Here is a 26,854-nt window from a genome sequence, read left to right on the forward strand (position 1 = left end):
CTAGATCTCTGCTGCCGACACTGTCCACAAAGTTGCTATCGCAATTACTGTGTTGGCCGATTGAAGGGCTGGGTCAGCTTTCCCGTGACCTCAGCTTCAAAGCCAATGCCAAGGAGATATTTGCATGGTGACATCGAATTCTCAGTGCTATCGCCAGCGTGAATAGCTCGCATATCGCCGTTCAGCAGTCAGAAGGGTTCAACCTAGGCTCGTTGAGCACTTCCTTCGTTCGGCTGATAAAACTATACAGTCAGGACGGGAAGATATTGTGGAGATCTCTTATTTGGCTGCCCTTTTTTTTTTCTCTGGTTCGGGAGTGCCGCCCTTTGTTACTCAATTTTACGGCACAGCGCGCATCGTCAGAACCACACTGTTCGATTTGACTTCGCGCAGGCAATGCAGGGCCCGTGTATCGTAATGTTCGATTTCAAGTTCCATTGCTTTTATCCCGCGACGCGCCGTGCGGCTTATCGCAGGGACAGCGGCAGTGCGGCGGCGAGCGAGTCATGTCACAGCCGATGACGAAGGGCGAAAAAAGATGGAAAATTGATATAGTCGGCTAGTAAAGGGGTCCCTAAGAACCAGTTCACGCATAGAGTTTCTAAAAATACCTATACTAATATGAAACTCTATGAGTTCACGGTTTTGTCGCGCTCGCTACTTGAGAAGTGCCGGCAGTGCTTTCCAGTTGCGTGCATCGTGCGACCTCCTGGTAGCAGACGACATAGCGCTGCGCTCTGCCAACTCATTTACGCTTGCGATACCGCCTGTCGGCTGAGAATAAAAAAGAATGACATTAATAAATTACTTCTGCATTGCGTAAACGCCGGGCACCACACGTATATACTTCAGAACTTGGCGTATAATATTTAATTTATATTTTACATTTATTTAGCAAGCAGAAACATTCTGCAATTCCTCGATTAGCTCGTCATATAATGACGTACACTTCAGAGGTGGCACCCTCTCATCTATTGGTCGCGTCCTCCCCTTCTTCCACCGCCGGCTTGGGAGTGGCACATCTAGTGACGTAAGCGGCGAAGCGAGCGGTTCGTATTCCGAACCGTTATAAGATTCGGTCCCTGAGGTGCTATTCTCGCCACGCATGGCGGCTGCACGGCCACCATTATCCGCCATGTTGACTCTCTGATTGGCTGTGGCGAGCTCACGTGCCTTGAAATTTGTGCCGGGAAACGGAAGTTTTGCGAAATGTCATTTTGCGTTTTCGTCAAGATGACGAAACGTGACATGGAGCTGCAAATTTTATGGACTAATACATTTTTTTGGTCCTTGGCAGATAGAGTGTGATGTTAGCGCTTCAAAAATAATGTGAGCGGTAGCGTGCAGAAGCCAGTGCAATGCATCTGCAATTGCGCGAATATGTGGTGGCGATCCAATATATGCGCCATGCCAGCTTGCTGATTGGCTGGAGGAATATCTCGTTAGGAGCGTCAGAGGAAGGGCTATTTCGTAAACGTCATTTTGACGATGCGTGACGTTGCGCCGGGCCGCCATTGCTGAGATTTTCCGGCAAAATTTTTGCTGCGACGAGCCGCGCGAATTATGCTAATGAGCAGCCATCTGCAATGGCAGCCGAGAGGAATGCGTATCGCCACATTTTCCCCGCCATTTGGCGCCACGAAAGTCTTTTGTTCATAACGCGTGCTCATAGTATTTGCATCGCTCTCGGGTAGTGTTGACATTTGTGTTTGGGGCCATCATATTTTAAAAGAACGCGTTTATGCGAAAAAATATTGGTTGAACATAGCAAACGTTCGGCAATGTTGTCCACTTTTCACTGCTGCATTTGTATTGTAATCAAGATTAATGCCTTTTCGCACAATCAAAAGTTATGACAACGGCCTCTTTCTAATTTATAAAGAGAAATGTACGCAAGGCGGCGCCTTGAAGTTTCCTCCCGCGGTGCGAGTAACCAGCGAAACGAACAAGAGATGGCAGCGCCGGCGCTTGCGTCGCGCTAGTGGATATCTCTGGCGCGCGCAACGCTATCGGTGATATTCGGCCGTTGCTCAGCCAGCCGAGTCGGGCTGAGTCACTTGCGTTTCACGAGATAGCGATAACGTGGCTTAGAACGTGCGCGCATCACCACTGGTAGGTCGCGTATGTTTTCACAAGCAAGAAAACAAGCGCGTTGGCGCCAACATGCGATGACTCATTCCATTTTCCGGGGACACGCATCCTAGCTATTGAAGCAGACGATGGCTTGTACGCAGCAGACGACGGAAGCGAGAAGCGTTTTCGACGGAATAATCATACGCTTTGAGATAGCTGCTTTATTTTTACTGCAGAGGAAAACTGTTTTGATTTACCTAGAACCTTACGTTCAGTGCCTTCATTTCAATTTCTTAGGCGAAACGTCAAGTTGGCGTCACGTTACGTAAGCAAAACGGGGCCACCCGCGCCATTTTGTTTGCGTCGCGCCTACGTCATGCATCGAAGAAAATGGCGGAATGTCCAGAATAGCGCCCCTGGACATTCCGCCATTTTCTTCGGTGCGTGACGTAGGCGCGACGCAAACAAAATGGCGCTGGTGGCCCAGTTTTGCTTACGTAACGTGACGCCAACTTGACGTTTCGCCTAAGAAACTGAAATGAAGGCACTGCAGGAACGTAAGGTTCTAGGTAAATCAAAACAGTTTTCCTCTACAGCGAAAATAAAGCAGCTAGCTGAAGAGGTACGATTATTCCGTATCAAAAACGTCTCTTACTTCCGTCGTCTGCTACGTGAAAGCTATCGTTTTATAGAGCAAATATGTTAGTGTATTATAAACATACAACACAAAATAGGCAGAGTAAAAAAATTACAATTGAAGTGAGAATGTTAACCTTGAAGGTATTAAGATACGATCCACGTGATGACGTCGTCTGCTACAAGTGAAACTATGGCCGCCGCGAATCGCAGCATGTCGTTGAACCGCCGCCCGTACTCGCCGCGCATGAGCGCCGAACAGTGGCAACTCATGCTAAACTACATAACCTCTAACTCGGCAATGGGCCGAGTAGCCTCCAATCTGCGCGCCGACTTGCGCCAACAAATGTGGCTAGAGCTTGCGAATGAGCTCAACGAGGTAGGCCCTGCGAGCCATTCGCCACAAGAGTGGCAACGCCTATGGCAGGCACGTGCGGCAGCTGCGCGGGCGAAAGCTGCAGAACAGGCGGCTGAAATCAGGTTAGCGATCGGTTCAATGCGAAGTGTTCGTGCCTTTACGAAGGTGCGCTTTAACATTACAGAGGTACCGGCGGAGGGCCGCCAAATTTGGCTGCTTCGCTGGGGGAAGACGACGCCCAAGTACTCAATATCGTTGGCGTTGACTCCGCCTTAGGCTGTGGCGGCCCCTCCTCCCCCGGCGCCGATTAAGGTCCCCTGTTAGCAGCCAAGTGAGAAACCATGCTCCTGCCCCTTAACCGTGTCAATAACTTTGCGGAGTACCATATCGCTGCCTAGCAGACACGCAATTACAAGAATATTATAAAGTAGTACGAGGAAGACCTCAAGCAGAATGGAGATAAAGTACATATATTTGCATACATGCATCTCCATTTCAAGTGCGACCACTTTTTGCATCTACACAAAGGACGCTACAGACATGCCTGTTAAAGAAATGAGTGGGACGACAAGCTGCAAGATGCGCTATATAAAAACAACAAATGAATGATGCGCAAAATTTTTAACACTGTTTATTACCAAACAACAGTAAAAGCAGCATCACAACACTGCATAATATGAAAATAAAAAACAATTAACACAGCACCACAAGTGTAGATATCAGTGTGTAGATTGCATAAAAAATAATCACAGTTGCACTTTTATATCACGGAACTTTCAGTGTAGAGTCATCAGAAGTGAAAACACTTTACATTCCAAACAGAATAGTGCAGAATGCTTTATCATAGAGATGGGGTTGATATGTGGAAATTCCTAGAAAATCATATGAAGGTATACAAATATCTATGCACACCTGAGTATAGTTGTGCACTCAACATATTAAGGTCCCTGAAATAAAGCTGGGCCCTCGCCAATGTCTTCTGTCATAGGCGAGGACCCACCTTCTGCCATAGTGCAGTGCTGGAACATCAAATAAAATTAAATATTGTCATTGCAACACAACACAACATACAGGCCAACTCCACAGAGGTTGCATTAAACAAAAACAAATTCTTGCATTTTGCACTAAGTGTGTTTGCCTTCCTTTCTTGGCCAAATCGCATCATATCACAGATTGCACGTGCAAGCCTCGCATCACAGACAGCCCGTGCAAGCCCCCAGCTTGAGCCAGTGCCGCAGGAGTGTGGAGACGTTGCGGGCAGCATAAGTATCGCGGCACTGCAAGAGCATGATTATGCTTCTGCGACAGTGCCAGGTTAGTGATGGTCCCAATAAAGAACTTGGTACATGAATGTATCATGTGACAAACTTGTGATGGGGAGTTGGTATTCCTTGCCAGTGCATACACTAATGCTGAATAAGTAATGTAACACAAATGAACGCTTATTTTTCCATGCGGGCATCCAAAATAGGCATGCATGTATTTATCTCGTGACAATAAGCAGCTGTGAGCGGAGTGGTCCTCTTTTCATGTTTAATAGTACTTTTACATGCTTCATGATACCTGGAAAAACTGAAACGTGGCCCCAATTTTAATTTAATAAAAGTTCATTGTCTGTTGGCCCCAATTTTCCATAGACATTTGTTATGCACAAGCATAAGTCATAAGCATAAGCACCTATACGAAAAAAAAAAGTGAGAATGCAACAACCGAGTGTTGCACTTACAGTCAAACTGCCTGTACAGTCAAATGATTCTTCAATGGTACTGTACAAGCGTAGACTGGCCAGCCAGTCAGTGCTTTCTAAGAGCGCAAAGTGACAAGATGAGCAAGAGAGATCAGCAATACCTTGCCGATGTCACCACTTTGCGCCAATAAAAGGCACTCATCGACGGGCCAGCCGACGCTGCCAGCCGATGCGGTGCTGTTAAAAGAATGAGACCCTCGTACTTTCTAAAATACATTGCGATGCCAGTGCAAAAGAACTGTGCACTTGCAATAAAAGAAAAATAAAGAATGTGACGTTTTGGGCCCCATATGGGTCCTTTGATCACAATGAAGATGTAAGCATGGGCTCGTGGCAAATACGTTGTGAGTTATACAAACAGTTACACAAACCTTCATACAGAGGAACAATAAGTGCAGACACTAGTCTCTGTTCCTGTAGTGTGATACAGCATTATGTTAAATGCATGGCACAAACATTGCATTGGAGAGTATGCTAGGAAGTGTTGCGTAATTAAATATGAGGTTAAATACATATTTCTTACTTCTTGTTCAACTTCTTATACAAACAGAGAAAGAACTGCCTCCTTTTGTAAGGCTATTGTTGTCCTAGTTGGAACATGGTGACCATGAAATAAATTGTCATAAATGTGGAGGAAAAAAGATACATTTTTTTCTGACCTGTGAGAATATAGCTTTGCAACACTTGTTTGTAATTTGTGAAGAGCATTCTGCTAAAAAGCATACTGAATATAAAAATGTACTGTTCTTCATTGAGCTTTCTTAAGTTTACAGAATGCGTGCACCGAACTACAGCTCTCTACAGGACTGTCACATATGAATACATAAACTATTTATTGTCTAGCTTACTTGCGAAACACCCATTTAGCAACTAAACATATATGGTGAATGAAAACCTTGTGCAAGAAACAATGAAAGAAGAAACGCCAATGCACATGACATGCTGATGGTGAGAGCAAACAACCAGCCTTTGAACACATTTAGCTGAAACATCTTACGCAGATCATTCAAACTTGCACCGCAGGTACAATTTGAAGTGTTTTAAGATGTCTGCGACACAGTACAAAAATAATGATTTTCATCAGTTGGGTCTTTGATGCATTAGCTCTGTGTGCACAAATGCATACACACTGCCTGAAGATATTAATTCTTTAATTACCACTATAAATGTGCTACACAATGGGAAGGATCGTACACATTAATCTGTACATGAGTTGAAGTGCTCATGGATAAAGGCAACCCATGGGGGAACATAAAATTGTACTTTCTTAGTCAAACACAATTATCGAACTAACACACACTCATGAGCATTCACCGTTGTATGAGACATTGTTAAGATAGCCTAGACATCAGAACAGAAAACTGACAGCCCATCTTCGCAGCTGCTGTCATTGAAAAGTTGTGTTGCCGGGTGGACAACAGTGCAAGTCTTGGGCCTTTTTATTGAAGAAGCGGTTGAAGCATTGGAGGCTACTTTCGACGATACCTCCAGTCGAAGTTTTATTTTATCAGACTTTTCATCTGCACAATCTGCCCAATAGTTAAAATTCAGTCGTCATATCTCATGGTGCATGATGATGTTAGCAGAATTCATACAGAAATGTTTAACAAAGCAAAACTGTCAGTCATATCAATCAATTTCTGCGCGGTAACGAAATAGTTCATTGTTTTCATCCAAAAACAATTTCACTGTCAGAGGTGCCACAGCGGAGGGCTAGACCTAAATTGTCAGGACTCTCAGCAATCTTTAGTGTTCACTGAAGATACAAAGTCCAAGCCAACCTGCAAGCCACTGGAATGCATCTGCTGCAGCAGGTTGTTATCCTCTAGTTAAATATGAATGTATAGCAAATGCGTAAACTGCATTGGTAATATGCATGCTCATGAAAAACACACTGCAAAAGAAATATAGAACAAGTGAAGCAAAACAACAGAGCTTGAAATAACTAGTACATGCTTTTTTGGCCATGGTCATCTCTTTTGCAAATGAAATGATGATTTGCAGATGAAAACACATCCTTAAAATCCCATTAAAATGTATGCAGTCATCACAGCAGGACACCGTCTGCATGCTCCCGAAGTACACCGAACCCTTCCACCCCTACAACCACGCGGCCTTTAATTAATGCATAACTCGAGCAGTGCTGGTAACCATGTGGCTGTGAAAGCTTGTGCGATGACATTTTATTTAATGCGTAGCAAATTGGACACTTACAAATCACCCACATCACCACTACGATGCCAATATTCAAGAATGGCACTGAGTTGTCGCTACGTCGATGAATGCGAAAGCACTGCAGCCATGTCAGCAGAAGCGCGGTGACATCATGTGACAAGCGGTGTTCGTTACAAGGTGTGCACAACACAAGGTCGTGGGTTCGACTTCCAGCCTTCCTGCATTATCGTGTGGTCATGCCGCCAACACTGCGTTTCCTGCCTCATAAGCCACTCAATGCTTTCGCATTAAAACAAGGCCAATGAATGTGGACAGAGAAAGGACGAAATTATTAAACATGCCGTCCAATAGAAACGTGTCGACTTTGTAGTGCCGCTGTACCTATTTCATCACTGTGGCTCCCACAAGAATATCTGGGACTATCCTGATTGATTCCCACACAGGCAAACATAATATTTGCTGTGCACATCAACAGTCACACCTTATCCTCCATTATAAGGGGAGGATCACATAGCAAGAGATTCTCCACAGACACTGGCTTACTTACATCTCACTACTGAAGTCTACATAAAGGAACAAGGTTAAGAGCAAGCATGAATTGCTAAGACATAAAAGAGCGCCCTCAGGCAGTATACCAAGCTATACAAAGCACACAATGCAGACTCATCCTGCATGCCCAGTGCACCAATAAATGAAGCACTTGTTCTTCTTGCACATGAAAATCACATTGTCTTGGGAGAACACTGCTTATGCACACCAGAGCATCACACTGTAGGCTCATCACCAGGCACACGTAGCACATCTCAGATGGAGAACATCTTCATGTGGCACGTGAAAAAAAAACTACCTAAGCCAGCATACACACAGCACACTTAGACAATACACCCAGGCATCACACTGGAGGATATGCATCCTGCAAGCTAGCTGTTGGCAGAGTGACTGTGCTGCAGGTCTTGTGATATAGAAGTCAATGTTTCAGGGAAGGTAACATTGCTAGCTGCTGGTCAGGGTCACAGATTTTCCATTGACCAGGCAGACTGCCTTCTTGGTATTACATTTGGATTCTCCCATGCTCCCATCATGAGGCCGATTATTCTTCACCGGGACGGTAAAACAAGACGCCGTTACGGTAGTCCAAGGTGTGCTCACTCTGCTGATGAGAGTTCTCACCTTCTCAGCACATAGGCCTAGGGCTAGGGCATAGGCTCAGCACATAGGGCCAGAAATGTTAAATGAGTATGCTACTAGGAGCACAATATTGCGGCATGTGGAAAATTAAACCAACAAAGGTCTGTCCTCTTGCATTAATACTGAACATAAATGGAGCTTACTGGAGGCTTCTCATTGTTTACCGCTATTATAACGTGCAATGGCACATGAAATCTTGTGGCACATAAAAAGAAAGTAATTCCTGTCGTCCTCTATGAGAACTAAGGGGTACATGACATTTCACACTATACTTGCACCAAGAAAATAATAAGTGTCTTTGACTACCTGCCAATGACACGCTTATGGACTAGCTACTAAAATATGCTGCGTCTTCCAGCTGTCTGTTGCTTTCTGCAACAAAAAAAATACCATAGATAAAAATAAAAATTTAAACAAGAAAAAAAAAGCACTGCGCTTGCAGGGACTACAATTACTATTTCAAAGGCTGTCATTTGCAGGGTGGCTACTTTGATATGCTGAACTGCTGGCCTGCTCAGAACATTTGCAGCATCCTTTCGCGTTTCTGCCTGCCCGCCCTGTAGAGTGTTGCCGCCGTCACATCTCCGCTGTCATCGTATGCGTTCACGTCTCCGTCAAAGTCGTCGATCCCAGGGGTGCAATCTGGCTCTGGAAGCTCAGCGCGCACGTACAAGTTGTGCAGCACTGCGCAGGCTGCAATGATTTTTGACGTGAACACTGGCCCATAGTAGAGCGCCCGGTGCCGTTGCAGACACCCGAAGCGCATCTTACGGACCCCAATACAGCGTTCCACAAGTGAGCGCAGCGATGAGTGGGCAGCGTTAAACATGGCTGCAGGGCTACCATAAATGTGGTTCCCAGGAACAGGTGTGACAAGCCATGGCTGGAGCGGATAGGCGCTGTCACCTGCACATTGTTTAAAAATGCATTGCACACTAAATAAATACGTCATTTGAAGACATGAGGCAACAAGTAACCTTTTCGTAGCTCAGAGAATACACTGATAGCACATGTTATTTCAATGAGCTGAGCATGTAAAAAATTCAGTTAAGGTATGGAGTATTGCCTTGACAATTAGATTTATTTTCAGTCACGGTTGTTTATTTGGCTGCATCTCAACATATGTGCACACCTAATTTCATATTGTTTCAGTTTTACAAGTTACGGTAACTACGCTTTCACGTTAAATTGCACAACATTACTGTAGATTTCGTTCGCAAAATGTGAGTGATAATTAAGAATGTTCATAAATTTGCCAAATGTGTGTGACATTTGCAGGGATCTTAGACAAACAGAAAAATCTGGAGAGCAGCCTTTAAGTAACTTTAATTGTGCCACTTTCATGAAAACTCTTTCCACACTAGTATTACCACCACTGCTCACAATTGTATTTCGTTCATTACAAGTCATATACCGAGCAGGTATTCACCACCATGAAGCAGGCTCCCAGATCGGCACTCTGCGTAGAGGCTTGATGCTTTCCACACAAAAAAGTCGTGCACAGATCCTGGGTATGAGGTTTCGAGGGCAGTTATTCTGAGCCTCGCATCACACACCTGCAAAAAATTGTGTGTTAGTTACATATCACCGAGTGCTTTGCACAGTAAATATCATGGCCATGCAGGACTAGGCAATGACACAGTGCAATATTCATCTGGTCAAATTTGTTTATGCCATCTACACTGATATTTTTCTGCTGCTTTTTTTTAGCATGCCCGAGCCCTTTCAATTTGCTTTTTATTTAACTAAATATTTCTTACAACGATCGTGTGCATCGTTTCATTTACCGAAACATCTTTTTAGACAGATCATGCGCATCCAAAATAAAACATCTGTCTCTGAACTGTGTTCTTTAAGTGTGTTTCTCTATGTCAATGGGGCGTCACATTTATGTTGATGTCACAGGGACACTTTCCATCTTCATATCGTTCGACCCAGTTTCGTTGAACAAAGTGACTAACGGTACGTCAGACGTACGCAAAATCCCAGAAGCTAAGGGTGCGTCGAACGTACCTTTCGAGGCAAAGTTTTGACAGGGGTTGCAGAAGTCGCGGGGCGCGGTAGTGCTGAGCGCGTAACAAGTTGGCGGCTGGACGTAATTATATCGATTTAATCGTTTTTTTTTTACTATTTGTAACAACGTATCGTTATTTCGCATTATTGGCGGCGCCTCCAGGACACCCAAGCTAGAACCTGGACTGGTCCGCAGGTTGGGGCTCGCAGAGGCCTCCCCGTGCCAGGGATGTATAAGATCGGCTGTCCGCGATAGATTTATTATAATCTCAGGTGTTCTCCTGAGGCCTCCGTTTGCTATTTACATGTGCCCTCCTGGAGCAGTGCTTGTAAAAAATCCAATCTATCGTCGCGACGGAAAAAGCGGCCCGCGACTTATGCGGGTGTTATACGGCGCACTTTTGATCGCGATCAAGCCCGATCCGGATCGAATTGCTCGGTCGTGATTGGCTCCTTTGCACAATATGTGCGAGAGAGCAAATCGCAGCCGAGGATTTCGATCCGGATCGGTACCGATAGCGATCAGAAGTGTACCGGTCAGAACCTTGCCCCTTTTGACGCAGCGTTAATAAAAACTCACCACATGACGTTCAAGGCGTAATAGCCTTTCCGGCAGAAGTAAGCCGGCTTGTTGGCATCGTCCCTCTCCGATGGTGCGCGAATGCACACATATGTGCCGTCCGCAGCCCCGACGCAACCCTGGAACCTGCAGTCTCTGCGCACGAACCCTTCGGATGCAGAACTCAATGCCGCTGTGTCGTCTGGAAACGAGATCCATGCGTCGCCGATGCAATCCACGATAGCCTCGATGACTGCGTGAACCGAACGGCTAAAGCTAGATTGACTTGTAGTCAAGTCCTCGTCACTGGTAATCGCACCTTGAAATCCACCTGTGGCAAGGAAGCGAAGCGCGCACGGAACTTGAACTTCTACAGTCAACGCTGTGCGAGTGTTCACTCGCTCCCGCACAAGCACCGGACGAAGCTCTTCGCACAACGACCGTGCCAAGCCCTTACTCAGTCGACACCGAGACCGGAACATTTCCTCGCGCATCTGGAACGCATCGCGATGCTCACGAAACTGCCGCTCTTCCTGCAACTCCAGCCACTGAACAATAAAAGGCACCGCCATTGTTTCTGCGTCCTAAAATCTACGAGAGGCGGCCGCGGTCTACGGCTGTAACTACGGGATGCCTTCTGGAAGCTACGTAAGCCCCCTCGTAACACCAGCGCGACTTCGCGTTAGAGTAATAACAAAAATCGTCTTGTAAGTGCACTCACATAAAAAGTTTTGCTTCGGTGCTCTTAATAAACAAAAAAAAATTGCCTTTCGTATTGTTTGCATAAATATATGCATACTCCAATGCGGCAACGCAGCAGCCGCCTATTCAGCGTTGCCACCGCCATTGCATATGGCCGTTCATTACCATAATTCGTTCGGCTCGTCGCAGCAAGAATTATGGCGGAAAATCTCAGCAATGGCGGCCCAGCGCAACGTCACGCATCATCAAATGACGTTTACGAAACAGCCCTTCCTGTGACGCTCCTCACGAGATATTCCTTCAGCCAATCAGCAAGCTGGCATGGCGCATATCTTGGATCGCCACCACATATTCGCGAAATTGTAGATGCATTGCACTGGCTTCTGCACGCTACCGCTCACATTCTTTTTGACGCGCTAACATCACAATATATCTGCCAAGGCCCAAAAAAATGTATTAGTCCATAAAATTTGCAGCTCCACGTCACGTTTCGTCATCTTGATGAAAACGCAAAATTGCATTTTGCAATACTTCCGCAAATTTCAAAACACGTGACCTCTCGACAGCCAATCAGAGAGTAAACATGGCGAATAATGGCGGCCGTGCAGCCGCCATGCGTGTCTACAATAGCGCTCATTGCTTCACCCGCTTCGTCTCCGCAACGAGAGCCGCCATCCTTTCGCGCCTGCCGTTTTATCATAGTTTTCTTTATCTGCAAGTCCGCGCGCTGCTCATGGGTAGATGCACGGGTGCACGGCGTCGCATTGCGACCTGCGGCATTTTCTCCTGTTCGCGCAATCGGTGCGAAACATGTCGCATGTGAAATATTTGATAAAAGTGCCCCACGTCCAAGACAAGCCCCCGTACGGGTGTATGGCTGTGTGCCCCGTTCCCGGAAGCGTCGACGGGTTTCCGGCATGCGGATTTCAGGTACGTGCAAATGCGTTTCGCCCTCCTATTGAGCTCCGGAGCAAAGCGTGCAATATTTCATGTGAAAGATCCAGTGCCCGTCATTGTAGTATGAATTTCGAGCGGCAAACGAGAACTGTGGCACTTAGAGCACACCGCGGCTGCTAAGTCAGCGTGGAAATTGTTTTACGTTACCGTAATATGTTGCTGTCAGTCTAATCTGCGGCTTGTGGACAGCTAGCGCATTGACTTTTGCTTGCGGCAGCGATAGGCATTTAACTGGAAGCGGTAATAATTTTCAAGAGCAGACAGTTGTTTCGCTCGATGTTTGGTCGTGTTCATGGCGTTATGAAAGCTAGAAAACTAACTGGCTTAATCGTGCTTAGTTCCAACTCTATGGGGCGTAACGTTGGCGCTGTATGTGTTTGTTTTCCGTGCCGCGAGTACCACTTTCATGCTTTTGTTGCATGAGAGTGGTAGCTGCTTCATGCCGTCTGGGCAGAATACAATAAAAGCAATTTCCTCACTTTCGTACGTATGCAATGTGAAGTAACAAAATTTCCAGCATTTTATTCGGAGCGTAAATATCCAGTATAGTTTAGTAAGAAACTCAAATTCTGTCTTAGCTTGGTAGGCGTGAAACAAGTGAAACTCTCATTCCTTTTTGAATTGTTCGCCCAAACCGCACCGCCCGCAGATGCGTCATAGGGTAATTGACAGTAGCTTCGCTACGTGAGTTGTTTTATGCGCAAATATTGCCCGGTTAAGTATCCTGTTAATTTATGCCGACGCTCGTTCATCTATATTTTAAGCCATTACTATCCCCGAGTGCCGGACGATGCCAAACTTGTTGCGAGGTGTAGCAAATGCGGGAAATTCAAAGTGGCGTGGCTGCAAGTTCGTGTTTTTACGTTTCTTGCATTCAAAGCCAACATACACAGTATTGTCACGTGGTGGTGACGTTGAAGAATACAGTAGCAGTACTGTGAAAGACAAAACTAACTTTTATTGGGCGAACCTGTGCCCACAAACACAGACTACACTTATAGCACAACGATAGCGGCGAACACGGTCGGTGATCGTCGAAAATCTGATCAGCGGGTCAAACGCGTCGGCTTTTATAGAGCAGTCGTCGAATGTTCCAGACTAATCGTTCGGACCCGCGTGCCTTCCACAAAGTTCTACACCATTCGCGTCACACGATGAAATCAGATAAAACAAGGTTCGACGACAACAGACAGCCGGGTAGAAGCATCGATAACTTTCCAGAAACTTCGGATACATGCAGGCGCGTCCCGCACTGTGCGATAACATTTGTCAGGCGGCGAAACGTGGTCGTCTGATAAAGATAAGTACACGTGTCAATACCCCCCTCTTAAAAAGTATCGACCCGATGCTGCAAACAAACGAAAGTAATAAACAAAAGCACTCGTAGCAAAGAAAAGAACAAAAATGACGAAGTTCGTCAGCGTCCGTAAAAGGGTTTAAGGCGCACCACGTGGACCACTTCAGATCGTGCGCGGCGCAGCTGTGAATGCGAAATGCCGTCTGGCACGACCTCATAGTCCAGAGCGCCAATACGTCGGATGACCTTGTAGGGTCCGAAATAGCGTCGGAGTAGTTTCTCACTGAGTCCTCGTCGGCGTATCGGGGTCCATACCCAAACACTGTTGCCAGGCTGGCACTCGACGAAGCGTCGTCGGAGGTTGTAGTGTCGGCTATCGGTCCGCTGCTGGCTCTTGATTCGCAGGCGGGCGAGCTGTCGGGCTTCTTCGGCGCGCTGGAGATAGCTAGCGACGTCAACATTCTCTTCGTCAGTTACGTGCGGCAGCATGGCGTCGAGCGTCGTCGTCGGGTTCCTGCCGTAAACCAGCTTAAACGGCGTGATCTGTGTTGTTTCGTGCACCGCCGTGTTGCACGCAAAGGTTACGTACGGCAGGACCGCGTCCCACGTCTTGTGCTCGACGTCGACGTACATTGCTAGCATGTCGGCGAGGGTCTTGTTGAGGCGCTCCGTGAGACTATTCGTCTGCGGGTGGTAGGCAGTTGTCCTCCTGTGACTTGTCTGCCTGTATTGCAGAATGGCTTGGGTGAGTTCTTCTGTAAAAGCCGTTCCTCTGTCAGTGATGACTTCTGGAGCACCATGTCGCAGCAGGATGTTCTCGACGAACAATTTCGCCACTTCGGCTGCGCTGCCTTTCGGTAGAGCTTTAGTTTCAGCGAAGCGGGCGAGATAGTCCGTCGCCACGACGATCCACTTATTTCCAGAAGCTGATGTCGGAAAGGGTCCCAAGAAGTCCATCCCGATCTGCTGAAAAGGTCGGTAAGGAGGCTTGATCGGCTGTAGTAATCCCGCTGGCCTTGTCGGTGGTGTCTTGCGTCGCTGACAGTCGCGGCATGTCTTGACGTAACGGGCGACATCGGCGGTTAGGCGCGGCCAGTAATACCTTTCTTGTATTCTGAATAGCGTCCGGGAGAAACCGAGATGCCCAGCGCTCGGATCGTCATGTAGGGCGTGCAATACTTCTGGACGCAGCGCCGACGGAACAACAAGAAGGTAGTTGGCGCGGACTGGTGAGAGGTTCTTCTTGACGAGTAGGTTGTTTTGAAGCGTGAACGAAGATAATCCACGCTTAAACGTCCTTGGGACAACGTCGGTGTGCCCTTCCAAATACTCGGCTAGGGCGTTTAGCTCCGGGTCTCCTCGTTTCTGTTCGGCGAAGTCTTCCGCGCTTATTATTCCAAGGAAGGCGTCGTCGTCCTCGTCATCTTGCGGCGGCGGGTCAATGGGGGCGCGTGATAAGCAATCGGCATCTGAGTGTTTTCCTCCGGACTTATATGTTACAGTGATGTCGTATTCTTGTAGCCTGAGGCTCCACCGTGCCAGCCGTCCTGAAGGGTCCTTTAAGTCAGCTAGCCAACACAACGCGTGGTTATCGCTGACCACTTTGAATGGCCTGCCATATAGGTAAGGGTGAAATTTCGCTATGGCCCAAACGATGGCGAGGCATTCCTTTTCGGTTGTAGAATAATTGCCTTCCGCTTTTGACAACGATCGGCTAGCGTAAGCTATCACGTGTTCATGTTTATCTTTTCTCTGGACTAGGACGGCACCGAGGCCTAGACTACTGGCATCAGTGTCTATTTCGTTTTCGGCATGCTCGTCGAAGTGCGCAAGTACGGGAGGCGACTCCATGCGTCGTTTGAGTCCTTGAAATGCATCAGCCTGCTGCGTTTCCCACTTGAACTCGACGTCACATTTAGCTAGCTGTGTCAGCGGCTCAGCGATGCGTGAAAAGTCCTTGACAAATCGCCTGTAGTAGGCACACACGCCAAGAAATCTACGCACTGCCTTCTTGTCGGTGGGCTGCGGGAACTTTGCGATGGCAGCTGTCTTCTGCCGGTCAAGGCGGACTCCAGACTTGCTGATGACGTGGCCTAGGAACAGAAGCTCATCGTAAGCGAAGCGGCACTTTTCCGGCTTCAGAGTGAGCCCTGATGATTTGATGGCCTCTGATACTGTCGCAAGCCGCCTAAGGTGGTCGTCGAAATTTTCGGCGAAGACAACGACGTCATCCAAGTAAATAAGACACGTCTGCCACTTCAATCCTGCTCACACGGTGTCCATGAGGCGCTGAAACGTTGCAGGCGCCGAGCACAGCCCGAATGGCATGACCTTGAACTCGTAGAGGCCGTCTGGCATGATGAATGCGGTCTTTTCGCGATCTCTCTCGTCGACTTCTATTTGCCAGTAGCCAGACTTGAGGTCCATCGACGAGAAGTATTTAGCGTTGCAGAGCCGATCCAGTGCGTCGTCTATCCGCGGAAGCGGGCATACGTCCTTCTTCGTGATCTTGTTCAGTCGACGATAATCGACGCAGAAGCGTAGGGTTCCGTCCTTTTTCTTCACCAGGACAACAGGAGATGCCCACGGGCTTTTCGACGGCTGGATTATGTCGTCGCGCAGCATTTCGTCGACTTGTTACCTAATAGCCTCACGTTCTCGCGTCGAAACTCGGTAAGGGCTCTGGCGAAGTGGTCGAGCGCACTCTTCGGTTATGATGCGATGCTTTGCAACTGGTGTTTGTGGAATCCTCGATGACATCGAAAAGCAGTCATTGTATCGACGGAGAAGACTTCTGAGGTGTTGCTGCTTGTTCTTGGGGAGACTTGGATTTACGTCGAAATCTGGTTCGGGGACTATGGTCGGCGGGGTAGATGCGGCAGAACCTGAGAGAACAAAGGCATTGCTCGTTTCCAGAATTTCCTCGATGTACGCGATTGTCGTGCCCTTGCTGATGTGCTTGAACTCTTGGCTGAAGTTGGTTAGCATCACTTCCGCTTTCCCTCCGTGGAGTCGAGCGATCCCTCTCGCGACGCAAATTTCACGGTCGAGTAGTAGATGCTGGTCGCCCTCGATGACGCCCTCTACGTCAGCGGGTGTTTCGGTGCCGACGGAAATAACAATGCTGGAGCGCGGCGGGATGCTCACATGATCTTCGAGCACACTCAAGGCGCGGTGACCACGAAAGCTCTCCGATGGTATCGCTTGATCTTCGAAAGCGTTATCGATTTCGACTGCAGGTCGATGATTGCGCCGTGTTGGTTCAGGAAGTCCATGCCAAGAATGACGTCTCGTGAACACTGTTGGAGGATAACGAAGGTGGCAGGGTAAGTCCGGTCATGAATGGTAATTCTTGCCGTGCAGATTCCAGTCGGCGTAATGAGGTGTCCTCCAGCGGTCCGAATTTGGGGGCCCTCCCATGCAGTCCTAACCTTCTTCAATTGGGCGGCGATGTGTCCACTCATTACGGAGTAATCGGCCCCTGTGTCGACTAAGGCGGTGACTGCGTGGCCGTCGAGAAGCACGTCGAGGTCGGTGGTTCTTTGTCTGGCGTTGCAGTTGGGTCTTGGCGTGGGATCACGACTGCGTCGTGTTGAACTGAAGCTGGTACGTCGCGTCGTCGCGTAGTCTTTCGTCGGTGTAGTCTTGGCTTCCTGACTTCGTCGGGACGGCGGCGTGTCGTCATTAGGTCGTCGAGATGGTTTCTTCGTCGTCTTCGTCGGCGGCGGAGGATCTTCGTCAGTTCGACGAACAGCAACCGCACCTCCACCGGTTGGTGCTTTTAGTTTTCCGGATATGGGCTCGCAGAGCGTCCCCGCGCTGGGCCGGTGTATGGTCGGCGCTGCGGCGACAGGTAGCGGCCTGGTGATGGCGAACGCGACGGTCGTCGAGAGCTCCATTGAGTAGCGGCGAGGTAGTCGGCGATGTCACGTGGGCGCTCTCCAAGCTGTGGACGCGGCGCGTTGACGGCGAACCCTCTCAGTCCCAAGTCGCGGTATGGGCATCGGCGATACACATGGCCGGCTTCTCCGCAGTGATAGCAGAGCGGGCGGTGGTCGGGGGCTCGCCAAATGTCCGTCTTCCTCGCGTAGGTGCGCTGGGCGACGGGTGGGCGTGCTGGCGGCGGCGGCGGTGGACGACGGAATTTCGGAGTTACAGGGCCCTGGCGCAGTCGCGGAGGGGAGCCTTGACGGCGTGCGACGGCGGCGTAAGTCATCGCGCCTGGCTGGGGCTGCGGTAACTGAGGTTGCACCTCACGAACTCTAAGCGATCGCTGAACCTCATCTTTCACGATGTCGGCGATCGAGGCCACTTGAGGCTGCGAGGAAGGCAGGACCTTGCGCTGTTCTTCGCGCACAATGGCCCTGATGGTTTCTTGCAGGTCGTCGGAACCCAGTCCTTGGATGGCGTACTGCGGGCTGAGCCCCTCGCGGTTATATTGCCGGGTGCGCATCTCCAGAGTTTTCTCGATCGTCTATGCCTCTGCAGAAAACTCAGCTACGGTCTTTGGCGGGTTACGAATAAGTCCGGCGAAAGGTTCTTGCTTGACGCCCCGCATCAGGAAGCGTACTTTTTTCTCCTCCGACATTTCCGGGTCGGCGTGCCGGAAAAGACGGGCCATTTCCTCCGTGAAGATCGCGATCGTCTCGTTTGGCAGCTGCACTCTGGTTTCGAGTAGTGCTTGGGCTCGCTCTTTTCGCACGACGCTTGTAAACGTTTGCAAGAAGCCGCTTCGGAAGAGGTCCCACGTCGTTAAGGTGGCTTCTCGATTCTCGAACCAGGTCCAGGCGGCGTCTTCCAATGCGAAATAGACATCGCTGTCCCAACTGTTAAACGCAGCGGCCCTCTCACACGTCTCCAGCCAGCTTTCCGGGTCCTCAAATGTGGAACCGCGAACGTCGGTGGCTCCCTGGGCTGCTGCAGCACGACGGGGGACGCTAGGGCTGCCATTGGTGTGGACTTGGTGGCAATCTTGCTGCTCGTCTCAGGTAGAAGTCCGTGCTCTGGGGGCAGTCCTTGCAGTCGGCGGCTAGCGCGCTGGTCTTGAACGATGTTGGTTTTGTCCTCGGGCTTCGGGCTTGGATCGCGGCTTTGCGGGGGCGTTCGGTACATGAACGCACAAGCACCTCCACCAGATGTCACGTGGTGGTGACGTTGAAGAACACAGTAGCAATACTGTGAAAGACAAAACTAACTTTTATTGGGCGAACCTGTGCCCACAAAAACAGACTACACTTATAGCACAACGATAGCGGCGAACACGGTCGGTGATCGTCAAAAATCTGATCAGCGGGTCAAGCGCGTCGGCTTTTATAGAGCAGCCGTCGAATGTTCCCGACTAACCGTTCGGACCCGCGTGCCTTCCACAAAGTTCACCATTCGCGTCAGCCGATGAAATCGGATAACACAAGGTTCGGCGACCATAGACAGCGGATAGAGACATCGATAACTTTCCAGAAACTTCGGGTACATGCAGGCGCGTCCCGCACTTTGCGATAACATTTGTCAGGCGGCGAAACGTGGTCGCCCGATAAAGATAAGTACACGTGTCAGTATCATTGATTTATTTCTATTTCTGCTGCACTTGATCAGGCTAATGTGACAACTGTGTTTGCTCTTTAATGTTCTGCATTTACTGTGTATTCAGCTCGGCTGCCAGAAAATGCTTGAATTATTTTCAGTATCCAAGTGACGAAATATTTCACTGACGGCCGTGTGTGAAACCCGCAAGATGACAAAACTGATAGCAAAATGATGAGATGTTTCTATTATAGAGTTGTGACTCGACTTTTGGTGAGGATGTCGATCGACCTTGGGCCTGGTGACAGCACACCCGACATGGCCAAAGTTCAGCCTATCAGTTGAGTGCTGCCGAATGGACCATCAACATCGAAAAATGAAGGAGAGCCAGGTTGGGGAATTTTTACTTTGGAACAGAATACTGACAGCTGGCTCTTTTCTTTAAGAACTAAGATATTTACGTACCAATCCTTTCTCATTGTGGAGCCTGCATAGAATTGTTTTTTGCTTGTTATATATTTCTTCAGAAAGCAGTTCTTCTGAACCCTTTTTGCATGCACAAATAAATAAAGAGGAGTGCACTTTCTGAAGAAATTGATGCACTGAAATGTGGGTTCGACACACAGAGAGATGCAAAATAAGAACTTTAAAGCAGTAAAAGAAACAGGTTTAAAAGATGTTCTAACATCATAACCCGCATTGGCATACGGATTTAAATATAACAGCAACAGAGGTGGATGCAGAGAAGTGTTTGGAAATGTTTGCAAGATATGGACATTGTCTAAGAAATTGTTTTTATTTACTCGGAGCTACTTGGTGCCATGGCAGTGCAGTAAAAGCTCAAGATGATGTCCCTGCTCCTAATAAAGCACCTTTAGATTTTAAAATTAAATTAAGGGATTTTACATTCCAAAGTCACAACCTGAAGTTTTGGGAACTTGGCCTTCTTTAATGTACACCTGAATCTAAGTGCATAAGCGTATTGCATTTTACCCTTATTGGAGGGCAGCTGCCATGGCCTATATTGAAGCTGTGAGCAGCATGGCATCATAGTAACTGGGCTATAACACCAGGTCAAAATGAGAAATACTGCTAAGAACTACCAACTTCTTGGCTCACAAGCACTTTGCACTAAGTTAAAGGAGTATGGAGTACTGACAGCCACCGTTTATGTACCAATTCCTTTTTAGCCTGACTCCATTATTAGGGTGCGAAGCTTCAATTAGTCAAAACCAGCCTAAATTACGGAACCAGCTCAAAACACGCATTATGTATAGCTGGATTTGGACGTGAAAATGGAGTCAATTCATTTCGCCGAAAATGGAGGTGGCATTCCACTATTTCATGCATTTTGCCTAAAGCATAGTCAATAATAATTAATCAATTTGTAAAATATTCTTTTCAAAAGTTTTTTTCAAGCATGAAAGGAGGAGCCAAATGGTGTTCAGGTGCACGAGTGGTTAGTTGCACGGCACTTGCATGCGCTCACAGGCTTTTTTCAAGCTTGAAAAAGAAATTGTATTGCACCTATTGAGCACTACAAAGCTGGATTGGGAATTTTTCAGGATGCTCTACAATTTTCGCACTCACACTTTTGCTTTCAATATAATATTTGAGCAGTTAAATAATCGTTAATAACTAATTACCTAATTAGAAAAAATGCAAGCATTGGTTTCACTTCCTCAAAACGATGGCAAACAACATTACCTTGGTGCTGTCCAGCTACGTGGCACTTGTGCATATTTAAAGCTTGCACATGTCAGACAGACCACCTGGTAATTACAAGGCATATATAGAAGTGGCTAAGTTGTGTGAGCCAGCCATGTGTAGCGAATCATGAGAAACGGCCATGTTTCTTTGACTTAAGGGCATGATAAGATTTACGTGCTCGACACCTTGTATCAGTGTGTTCTAGGCCTGTTCGTAGTTTAGCTGCTACATAAACAATATTTCTCCACGTGTAAGCTCATAAGCATCTTTCATGTATATTGCCTCGTGTGTCCAAAATAAACCATCCTCGCGCTTCCTTCATTACGTCTTCATCTGTTGCTGTGCTAAATTTTTAACATGCAACTGCACAAATTTTCATCTAGTTTTCATATGTCCTCGTTGTTTGGTGGCTTTATTTCTGAACAAGTTGTTTTCGTTAAACCCTGTTGCACACAGCAGTACACAGCATTTCTGCCTAGAGTGGGAATTGTTTTTTTTTTTTAGATTGACATTAATACACCTTGCCTGGGCAATGTAAGGCATTCTACATAACACGGCCCTGCAATAATGTTTTATATTGCATTCCAGCATCATGCAAAAGCTGTTTACTTACCAGATTAGAATATGTATAAGTGTTGGAAGTAACAGAACTGGAAGAAGCCAGCAGATAATGAGGTCAAGGAAAGCATACAGGAACATGTTCTATGTTTTTTATATGAAGTATAGAAATGACAAATTCAAGGTAAATGAAAGTGGATGAAAAGACATCTACCTGTGGGTGGGGAACGGACCCATAACGTTCACATTACGCATGTGATATACTAACCACTCTGATACTACGGCCGCGTTCGAGCGTCGACAATCTGAGGGGCCATTGTGGACGGTTGAATTCTGCCTCGGTGGCACAGTGGTTAGTGCATCGCATGCCTAATGCAAAGGCTGTAGGTTCGTTCTCCCCTCATGCCTGGTTTTTTTTTACCATTTTCATTTTCCTTTATCATTTCTACATTTAAATAGAAAATTACAAATACGTTTCCACGTGCCTTCCCTGGCATCTTCCAGCTGTGATTAAGAAAAACTTTGTCCCTTAGTATCCTTTCTTCTCGTTTGGAAGAACAGGAGCTTCATTTTAAAAATAATGCATTCACCTTGTTCAGCATCTCAATGTGGTCTCAAATCTTATCACAGCATGTGTATTACTAAGTGAAGTTTTTGTTAAGATGATGATATAGCATGGGACCTAATTAGTAGCCTTTGCGTACACATATATGACTAGTCTAATAAATAGGAGGATTTTAAGAAGCACTTCTAACGTGGTCTGATCATCTGTTTAAAAAGCTAATCTAGCATGATTTCAGGCAAAACTGTCGCCCCTGAAAAATATTTGGATCATCTGCATTGGCATTGTTTTTAGAGAGCACCAATACTGCTTTGATGAAGTAGCCTCGTGGAACATGAAGCATCGCTTCTTCCTGAGTCATGGATATATTATCTGCATATCTGAGGTGCATGTGTCATATGCTCGAATGTTGTTTAAAGGCTGCTAATAAGAAAATTACTTCACTTGCCTTCCACAGATTGCTTCAGTAGTCTATGCTACTCGATCATAAACAATTTACCAGAGTGAACATTCATCACAGTTGGCTTTGCAATGTTTATGCGAAATACCACAATTGCCTACTAGACATGTGACTCCACTAAAGCTTGGAATTAATAACCAGAAAGATTTATGGGACAGCAAAACTTAGTTTATTACTCCACAACAAAATGCCAGGCACTTCGGTTATTTCTGCCATAGAGTTTCTTACCGTAATTACTAGAGGGAACTCTGGCGCTGCAGCTGTACCACCATGGGAACGATGGGAAGCACATGGATTTGTCTGATATTCGTGCTTGTGAATTCAGACGTTCTTGTGGCTTCGTATATTATACGCTATATAAATCTTATTGTCGTGAATTTCAGCGCAGTCTATACTCTTCGAAGTGCAGAAGACGGCGCCAACACGCACAATTGCTATTAATTGCAATGATTGAGCTTGTCCAGGTGGCCAAATCGAAAGGCGCCAAACGTCTCAAGGCACTGGTATGCCGGCGATAAATTCATCAGGGCGTTGCACTCGCTTGTCGTTGCATGCCTCCGTGGCTTAATGGTTGAAATATCAGACTTCTGTTCTAGAGTTCCTGTGTGAATCCTGTCGTCGGACGAGTTTAATGTTTATTTATTTATTACACAGTATATTGTTGAAAATGACTTGTTTACAAAGTCCCAAAGCCGTTTGAAGCCAAATTGACGAAGTTTAGGCAAATTCATGTACTTCCCGTAATTCCCATGCTGGTACAACCGTTCTTGTTTCATCTCCTGTAGACACTAGCGTCAGAGTTCCCTCTAGTAATTATTGTATGAAATTCTATTATTTCTGCACGTCGCTCGTGCAGAAGCGGCACCACACCTGCTGCGTAAACATGCACTACCTTTCGTCCAAGTGCAGGGAATGCTGTGAACTCGCCCTGTACAAAGCCTGCACTAAGTAAAACAAATCACAACGTGCAGTTGCAGCCATGTTGAGCTGTTGGAACTAGTAGTGAAATGCAGCACCTCCTGAACTAGTTCAGAAAGTGCAGCTTAATCGAGTGGAGATTATATAGTAACAGAAGTTGAGTGATTCTGCATTACATTCACGAAATATACTTCATGATACCTTTCCATTTATTTCGTCAGTTATTAAGAATCCCTTTTGGATTGTTGGACAAAACTACAGAATGCCAACATATTTTCTAGCATTCACTGGTAGCAAACATATCAAACCTTGCTCTAGTGTCTGGATTGCCGCTTTACCCGTTAACCCCCAAGTTAATTCCGGAAAAATGTACCAAATTTTCCAAATTTTTTACGTAGTCAATTTTTCGGTGTCATTCTCATTCTAAAAATGTATTACTTCATTGTTCTCTGGTTAGAAATAACACAAAAATAAGAGCTGCTCTTGAGGGCAGCTTTCCATCAATGCCGACTGTAACTCATCTTTGACAATAAGAGCAGCATAACATCGGGCAGAAAGAGTGAGACTCGTCATTGGCGATATTGGTACTACCTCAAGTCACTAGTACGGCTTGGGATCAAATGTTAAAGGTTGCGATTTCGTTGCGGCCCAATTTTAATTCTGCAGCTGCGGCACTTGGGTGTAGCGTGCGTATGTACGTGTGCATGCATTAATGACTTCACGCTAGCGCAAAGCAACTGTAGCGCAGAGAGGCATTAGTCATCTTTATATATTTGCTTTGTAAAGACGCGCTAAGTTTATCTTTTGCAGTATAAACTTGGCGCTCTTTGACCAAAGATGACCTTGTGCTACTAAAACCTATCAATTAATTAGCTTTTTGCAGTAGCAAGTGCTTATTCCTTTTTCAGGATTGGTGTGTGAGTTTTAATTTGTTTTTCTTGAACTGTGCAATTCCCACTCAGAGGACTGCATGTCATCTGAGGTGTTCCTTTTTCAATCAAGAATGTTGAGGTTGTGTTTGTAAAACTCGATTTCTTGCCTCAAACGAGCTTGTACAAACTGACCAAGCTGAGAATTTTACCTGCTTATATATGAAATATGTTGCATTTATGAACCCTCATAATGAGTGACACATATAAAAAATTTATCTAATAAAACAATTTATTGAAATTTTTCATGTTTTTCGCGTTCGTGTTCACTTCTCTACTCTCGTGTTCTGTCTGCATGCCTCACCTCTTTTTTACCACAATGCAGAGAGAAAAAGTTCCGGTAACACCATGCATTCAGTATGGTGGCCCAGGCGTGTATGCAAGCAGCCTCCTTCATGTGGACCAAGAACTACTCTGCAGTGTCTCGCAGGCTTCCATGCGAAGCCCTCAACATTCTCGTCTCAGTGGAATGGCTGCTCATCTATCTGCGTGTCCATCACCAAGACGGCCAGTTGTAAAGCTCCTGTACCCGTTTAAGAAAGCTTAATGATTTTTTTTATTTAGTTTTCACGGTTGGCCGTAGAATCTTAGCATTTTTTATGTTTCTAACATTTTTACCTCGCAGAAAGTGGTGCAATAACTTTAAACCAGTGTAATGTATTTAAGTGATGCTCACTCTAATGCCTATCTGGTTTTGTTAGTGTTTAAAAGATTTGAATGTCTGATGAGGTAACAGCATTTGCATTTGTCATCGTGGCTCGTTTCAATGAGCTGCTAGGAAATAAGACGCAAAACTTATCACACGCCAGTTGTAGCATTTTTGTTTTCATGACTACGGTATACACGTTTCAAAAGATGGAAAGCGGGGAAAAAAGCCTCAAGAACATAATCATCCTAGGATTGTCATGTCCTTACAACTCTGCAATGATAATGCCACATACATCTTGGGAGCACATTGGTCGCAATGCCTACAGGTATACTTGATAAGGGAATAGCTTGCACCCAGATTTGCCACACAGTTGACGGCTGATGGCTTTTGTTTGTCGTCTTCATGTTACTACTATGCCTTCAATATTCATTTTGATGTAAAGGACACTACAGGCACTCAAGTACCAAATGGCACTTGCATTTCAGGGCACAAAGTACCCAGCATGCCTGTCACAAAACGTGTTCTAGGGGCTACCTTGCCTCTCTAGGTAAATGGGCACCAGATGCTCTGTGTACAGTGTAATCGGTGTACTTGTCTGGAGTGCTTGAAAGATGTGCTACGGGCTGTACTGGCACTGTCTGAAGATAATGCATGGTTCTAGAAAGCCTGCAGCTGAGCATCTGCCACCATACTGAAGGAACTGTCCTAATTTTGTTGATGTCGAAATTTAGGAGCTGCAATGAATAGTTGTGCATGTGGCAGTGCTGCCAAATTAAAGCACAAAATTACACACCTTGACTCGCACAATGCACTCTGAAAGTTTCGCTACGTGGTATCTGTGTTTGCTGCCTGACCTTATGGCGCCTTTACGAGCAATCGCAGGTGATCGCAGCTGCTGAGGCTTTATCAACTGGCAAGTTGAAAAAATAATGCTGTGCCACCAGTGTTGCTGCACATTCCGAGGTGCAAGCTATCTTGAACCAGGTGTTCGGTAGACAGTACCTGTGCAGCCGAAACATGGTGTTTGAGCCCTATAGGCAACTACGTTCACAACTGCCCACAAATGTGCTGTCAGAACAGAAAGTTGAGAACAAGCAGCATTTTTCCGGTGTTCAAAACATTATAGTGCAAGTCATTCTTTCACCAATGCTGGTAATCATGCATATGTAATGAGAACAGGGCATTTTTTTACAGACAAGGGGTCATGTGTCAAGTTTAATTAGATCAGTAATCTATGAGATGGAATTATAAAAAGTACACCTTTTGTTCCTCAGTGGTCTCTTGGAGAGATGACCATTTCCCGCCATTTAGTTTTGAGTTTTTATGTCTAGATTTGGTGTGCATATTGCACCTTTAACTAACAGTCAGTGCTCTGTCCTGCCCAGTTTTTATGCTGTCTTTGTGATATTTGCAATATTTTGCAGTTCAGCTGCAAAATATTGTCTATACTACTATATATTGTCTATGCAAGTATATGTCTTCACTATTACTAGTTTTCATGTTCAACTTTTCTGCAGTGCCCACTAGTTATTACTAGCCATGTTTTGTTCACACATGCTCTTGGATTGTTGCGCGAAGTGACACGGACACACCGCTCGTCCAGTCTGCTTGTAGTCTAACTCTCAGCTAAATTTTTATTGAAACGAAGAACATATATATATATATATATATATATATATATATATATATATATATATAATATATATATATATATAATATATATATAAAGTGACTGCAAAAAACCGCAGCATAAGAACATGACAAGGTATGAAGACATCAGTTAAACATATCAGGAAGTAGGGAAGTCAAAAAAGAAAACAACCAAAAGACACTACTTTAGATT

At 46.2% G+C, this 26,854-nt stretch overlaps 1 protein-coding gene across 1 annotated transcript; it reads right to left on the reverse strand.

Annotated features, from left to right (window-relative positions):
• Positions 1-8,691: 8,691 nt before the first annotated feature.
• LOC129385566 (putative nuclease HARBI1) lies at positions 8,692-11,321 on the reverse strand. Its single transcript, XM_055072259.1, has 3 exons — positions 10,771-11,321; positions 10,191-10,243; positions 8,692-9,083 (listed from the first exon to the last, which is right to left on the reverse strand). Exons 1-3 carry the CDS (start codon positions 11,319-11,321, stop codon positions 8,692-8,694), a joined length of 996 nt encoding a protein of 331 aa, XP_054928234.1.
• Between the last annotated feature and the right edge of the window lie 15,533 nt (positions 11,322-26,854).

Source organism: Dermacentor andersoni, chromosome 3 (assembly GCF_023375885.2).
Source record: "Dermacentor andersoni chromosome 3, qqDerAnde1_hic_scaffold, whole genome shotgun sequence".
NCBI classification, from domain to species: Eukaryota; Metazoa; Arthropoda; class Arachnida; order Ixodida; family Ixodidae; genus Dermacentor; species Dermacentor andersoni.

What these genes read in the sequence shown, in the direction of transcription:
- LOC129385566 (XM_055072259.1), bottom strand. Translation starts at nt 11,321, where the DNA reads ATGGCGGTGCCTTTTATTGTTCAGTGGCTGGAGTTGCAGGAAGAGCGG. An exon ending in TACGCCTTGAACGTCATGTG is followed by an intron (nt 10,244 to 10,770) that starts GTGAGTTTTTAT and finishes TTACGCGCTCAG; the next exon opens with CACTACCGCGCCCCGCGACT. An exon ending in TCAAAACTTTGCCTCGAAAG is followed by an intron (nt 9,084 to 10,190) that starts GTACGTTCGACG and finishes AACAATGTGCAG; the next exon opens with GTGACAGCGCCTATCCGCTC.